Raw genomic sequence first — 6,000 nt, forward strand, 5'->3', positions numbered from 1 at the left:
ATGAGATTCGCAGTTTGCATTAACGAGTATCCAGGGAAATGCTATACGGATCGTGACTTAATCTATGCTGTACCTCATTTGCCAACATCCCAACCAGATGTTCGACTTTTACACGTATTTTTACTTTTTTCAACTATCATTATATTCCATGTGATAATATTTTTTACAGACTCAATTTGCTCCACTTTTTTTTCTAGCCATTATTCACTCACAATTAAACTGATTTAAATAACATTTAAAAAAATTAAATTGATTTTAAATGTATTGTATTTTATAAATAAAAAATTTAATGTTATTTTCATGTTTTTTTTGTTTTTATATTTTTTTAGATTCAACGGTAGTGGTAATGGTAGCCATGTTTTTGATCGTCATCCAGTCAATCTGATACAACTGATTCAATTATTTCAACGAATTTCACAAAACAAAAATAATATATTATAAACAATAAGAATCGTGAAAGATAATATGAAAAATAAATGGTAAATAAAAAGCACATGGAATAGATGCAGGTGGTATTTGATAGCAATTGAAAAAGAAAAAATTATAAGTGGACCACATGATCGTCATTTAAAAACAACAATTTAAGTGGAATATACTTTTGTGATGTTATTGAATTTCAAAAATTCACAATATAAAATAATAAAAATACCAAAACATCGTTTAAAAAAAAAAAAAAACAGCGACAATCTAGAAACTTCTTCTAAAAGCTCTTTTTTTTTGTTTGAAAAAAAATTAAACTTGAAACTTAAATTTATTTATATATAACTTTATCAGTGCACTATATAAAATAATAAATAAATAAAATTAATATTTAAAAAATGGAAATAAACAAAGCAATGATAAGTAAAAAAATAATAATTTTGTTTTTTGCAAATATAAAAAAATTAAAATTCAGATGTCTGGCATCTGAGAGGTCTGTGAACTTGGCCCCCCAAGTTTAAATAAAAAATTTCGATTATTTATTTAAACAAATTCATAAAACCACTATTGAAATAAATATTACTACAATCAATAGTAGCTACTTTCAAAGAAGATATAATTAAATCCGACACATAATTAAGAAATAAAAAAAAAAAAAATCATCTACCACCTTAATTTTTCGACTACTATTAATCCAAAGCAGCCCATATAATAATTAAAATATCTCGGACAAAAAAATATGAGTTTATAATTATTTTGAAAATTTTGTTTTTTTTTTAAATTATTTTTTTAAACAAATTTATGAAACTACTATTAAAAAAAAAAATTACTACAATCAATAGTAGCTAGTTTTAGAAGAAAAGTTATCAATTCCGACACATTATAAATAAAAAAAAAAATAAAAATTTTTTATTTAAACTTGGGGGGGGCCAAGTTCACAGACCTGCATCTGAGGCCTATGCATAAATTGCTATAAATTTTTAATGGAAAATTTTACTTTTGAATAAATAATTGTTTAAAAAATAAATAATAATAACGAAAAAAAAATATAAAAAAACTCGGCCTGAAGCATTTTGAATAAAAGAAGTAAAAAAAAAACCAATAAATAAATAAAAGAAAAATACAAAATTCAAGAGAAACTTTGTATTCCACGCGTGGCAATAATCCGTGTACAAATTGCTTGGAGTACTGCCAGAAGGCACTGTTTTATTTATTTTTCTTCGTGTTGTTCTTTTATTCTCAAGTGGTGGTCGTCGTCGAGATTTGACACGATGAAATCGATAGTCTCGGATTAAAAAATTTCCCAAATAAATGAAAAAAAAAAAAAAAAAACAAATGTGACACGATAATTTTATATTATTTTTGATTAATAAATTCAAAAATAATATTCCAATGTAAATTTATACTAATTAAAATATTTACTTTATGATCTATATTGACTAACTTGTCTATAACTTTTGTAACATCAAGAAAGTGAGCACCAAACCAAGAAAAACTGTGAATTTTTTTTTTTTTTTTTAAATATTGATATAAGCAAATTATAAATAAAAATTAATAATAATTTTAAAAAAATGTATAGATACTATACGAAATAAAAAAATAGCTAGCAATACTATAAATGTACGTTAGACAATTGTGAATATTTTCTAATAGATTTATAAATACGTTGACTACACGATACTGATCTCCAAGTTGTTCAAAAAACAAGAACAATTAATTGATGATTAAAAATTATAAATAATTATGAAAAGATGAATATTTAATTTATAAAAATAAAAATACTATGAATGCAAGAATTGACCATGTGTCAATTAAAATTGATTTAATGTTAATAGACTTTCAAAATTGATGAAAACAAAAAAAATAAATAAAAATAATAAAATGTTGATTCATTGGTATGCATGGGTTTATAGTATGACGTGGTATAAAAATAAAATAATTATTATTTCAATGATATGATGTTACGATTGAAAGATATAAAAAAAAAAAATTGATAACACTATTTATTAAGGTTGTATACTTAAATTGGCACATCGATAAAAATGGAAAAATGAAAATTAAATTATTCCAAACGTAAAACAATCACTCTGTAAATAATGTATCCATTAAAATTCATAACTGTATTGATTAAATCTTAAACTGTCGATATTTTTTTTTTAATTTTTAATTTTGTGAAAAATGTAAAAGTGTATTTATCATTGTTATTATGTATTTATTTGTTTTATAATTTTATCTATCGTTATGTTTATTTAATTTTTAATATTTTTTATTTCCATCATTCGACAGGGAATTGTTTCATTGAGCTATGAAAATAATAAAATTCAATGAGAATAAAAAAATCATTAAATAAAACAAACAGTAATAATTTCTTGTTTTTTTTTTATGTATAAATTAATGTTCTGTGTACCTCTTTTTAACATTGTGATTTTAAAAGTTATTCTAGTTCATTTAAATGAAGATAATTGTCGGGTAAATACTAGTCTATTCAGAAGTCGAGAATAGTAAAAATAAAACACTTTATATATTTTTTTTTTAAAGACTACATCTTGAGTTGTTGAAGAAAAGTGTAAAAAAAAAACTAGTAAAACTCAAGCACTTGCTAACTTTCAAGCCTTTGCTTTTTTCAAATGCCTGATTAGTTAAACTTTCATCTTTTTTCTTGTCTCAAAACCAAGTTGTATTTAAAAAAAAAAAAAAAATTTCAACATTTCTTTTATCAAAGAATAAAAGAATTACAATTCAAGACAAAATGCAAACTTGTTCATGTAGTTCATAATATGTATCTATTTATTTTATTTTTTTTTAACCAAAAGATTTTTCACAGTGAAGAAAGCAAGATGACGGAAAAAAAAATACATATAAAATGAAAAAGTTGGAGATAGAAACAAAGAGGGATGAATCCTGCCCGCAGGTTCAGGTAAATTTTCTGTGCCAAGATAATTTAAAGCCTTTTATTCTTTTTATTTCGGTGATTATTATTATTTATTTATTTTTACATTTATTTTCATTCACTTTTTAGATGATGAAGAATAAAATAAAATAGAGAATATATGTTTTAAAACTTTGAGATGAAAAAAAATGAAAAAAAACAAGGAAAAGAACTCAAGCCCGCATTTTTAAAGATGTAGAGAGTTTTGTGTTCTCGAAGGCAGACAACTCTTCTCATAAAAGAGTAAAATATGTAGTAAAAAAGACAAAAAAAAAATAAATAAGTAAAATAAAAAAATGACACGGTGAGTAGACACATCATTGCAAAAAAAAAAAATTTTAGAAATAAAAAAAGTTACGAGCTGGATCATCTACTTGTCTAATACCCTTGCAAACTTTTTTTGAATTTTTTTTTTTTATTAAATTTAATTTTATTCCTTTGACAGGAAAATAAAATTAAATATATTTATTCTTTTAATTATTTTCTTTTTTTTTTTAAATCGTATTACCGTTGCTTCTCGTTTACACTGAATTCACAACTCTTTCAGCCAATTTATCCACAGCATAAATAAATATTTCATCATGGTTGAATTGAGCTGATTCTGTTCATTTAAATATAATGTTATTATACGTTACATCCAACGAATAATATTGTAAACTTCAATTGCAAAGAAAATAATTTTCATATAAAAACAAAAATATTAAAAAAAAAAAATTTCTATATTATTAAAATTTAGAATTCATCACTGTGAATTTAATCTAAATCAACTTGTATTTAAAATTTATTTTATTTCAGTGAAAATATTTTTATTTTGTGAAAATAAAATAATAAAAAAATTGCAATAATATAGTTTTACGATTGAATGATTTTTTGTTGTATATTTTTTTCTATCTCTCATTTATTTGCTTATTTTTATTAAAATATTTTTTAGTTTTTTCGTATTGCTCATTCTCGTGTACCGATGGAAATTTATGCCACGCTTGAGTCATTTTAAATTCATGAAAAATGGAAAAAAAAAATATAGGAAAAAAAAGTGTCTACGATAGTTGCATAGATGAGAAGAGAAAAGAGGAAAAGTGGAAAAGTGGGTGTTGACCATTCTCGTAAAAATATTCAAGTTACTCAGTATGAGCTCATTGTTGCCTTACTTAAATTATTTTCATTTTTTAAAAAATAAAAAATTTCATTTTTTACGCAAACTTCGTTATTACCTTCATATGAATAATTTTATTTCAGTCTTTTTAGTTTTTTTTTTCTTTATCATAAAGCCAAACGAGAAAAATAGTATTTTATTTAAAAAAAAAAAAATAATAATAAAACGTCATTTATTTGAATTTTTATTTTTTGAAACGAATAAAATAAAAATAAAAATGTAAAAAAAAAAATATAGATATGATTGATGAATTGTGAATTTGATTCTCTGTGTGATAAAACACAAAGTTGTATTTTATTTTGACTTTTTTTTTCAATGTAACTTGGATGTGAAAAAAATAAAAAAAAATATTGTGATTGGCAGGTGTCAATAAATCAATTGTTAATTAACGGAATGTCCTGGATGTGAAATGTCTGTCTACATTATTTTGTGTTCAACAATCTCGTATGTTATTTTTTTTTTTTTTTCCATCATAAAGCCCGCGCGCAACGACAGAGAGAGAGAGCGACCGTCAAGTAGCGTACTCTTGCGTTTTTTTCGAACGAGAGAGACTTGGAGAGAATCTTGGCGCCATTAAATGTACAGAAAAATATTCTCGATGATGCATCCCTAAATTTTTCCATAAAATAATACTCATTGACATACGAATTAATCTTGCTTTTTATTATTTTAATTATCTTCACTTGATTGAATAATAAAAAACAAGAAAAAAAAAAAAATTGAAAAATGCTCCAAGATGCTTGTCTCAATTTTTTACTCAAAAATAATCAAAATAAATCCCATCATTATATCAATCAATCATTCCTCGTATTATCTACAATTATGCTCACTTTTTTTTAACAATAAATAAATAATAAAACAAATCAAAATGGCTCGACAAAAAAAAAAAAAAAAAAATGCCGAAAAATTCACACTGAATCCCTTAATTTTGCCATCAAATAAATCCCATCAATATATATAAATCAATATTTCCTCTTATTAATTTACTTGACATTACATAGTTAAATAATAATTAAAAAAAAAACAAAAAATAAAATCACAAGAAACAAAATAAAAAAAAATTATTTTACCTTAAAAAATCGGGATAATCGGGCAAAAAATAATAAAAAATATCTTGGTTGATCTACTCGGACAGCATCAATTTTTTTCTTCATGTTAAAATGCACACAAAAGGATTAAAATAATACAAAAAATAATAATTATAAAATACCGGGAGCTAAAGAAAATTTAATTTATTATTCACACTTTTTCAACACACACATTAGAAAAGAGTTGAGACAATAATGCGTCATAATAAAAAAGTAAAAAACTGCCGATCGGCTGAAAAGTGGCGCACTCTAGTGTATCAAAATAAAATTACATTTCTCCCTTCTCTCTCCTCTCTCGACCACCAATCATATACCAGCCAAATGGTCTAGTAATAAAGAGGAGCGAGAAAAAAAAAAAAAAAAAAACCCCCCACGTAATGAGCAGCAAGCCGATGATGTACGAATAAAAC

The 6,000-nt window shown here is 23.7% G+C and overlaps 1 protein-coding gene across 1 annotated transcript in view; it reads left to right on the forward strand.

Moving 5' to 3' along the window:
- Nucleotides 1–2,106, forward strand: part of LOC122848544 (suppressor of lurcher protein 1) — a 151,386-nt gene extending 149,280 nt beyond the window's left edge. Inside the window, exon 13 of the mRNA XM_044146686.1 lies at nt 330–2,106. Coding sequence (XP_044002621.1) covers nt 330–385 — 56 coding nt within the window. The 3' untranslated portion in view covers nt 386–2,106. The remainder of the gene's footprint in view (nt 1–329) is intronic.
- The last annotated feature ends 3,894 nt before the right edge of the window (nt 2,107–6,000 follow it).

The sequence above is a fragment of the Aphidius gifuensis genome, linkage group LG2 (genome assembly GCF_014905175.1).
Source record: "Aphidius gifuensis isolate YNYX2018 linkage group LG2, ASM1490517v1, whole genome shotgun sequence".
NCBI classification, from domain to species: domain Eukaryota; kingdom Metazoa; phylum Arthropoda; class Insecta; order Hymenoptera; family Braconidae; genus Aphidius; species Aphidius gifuensis.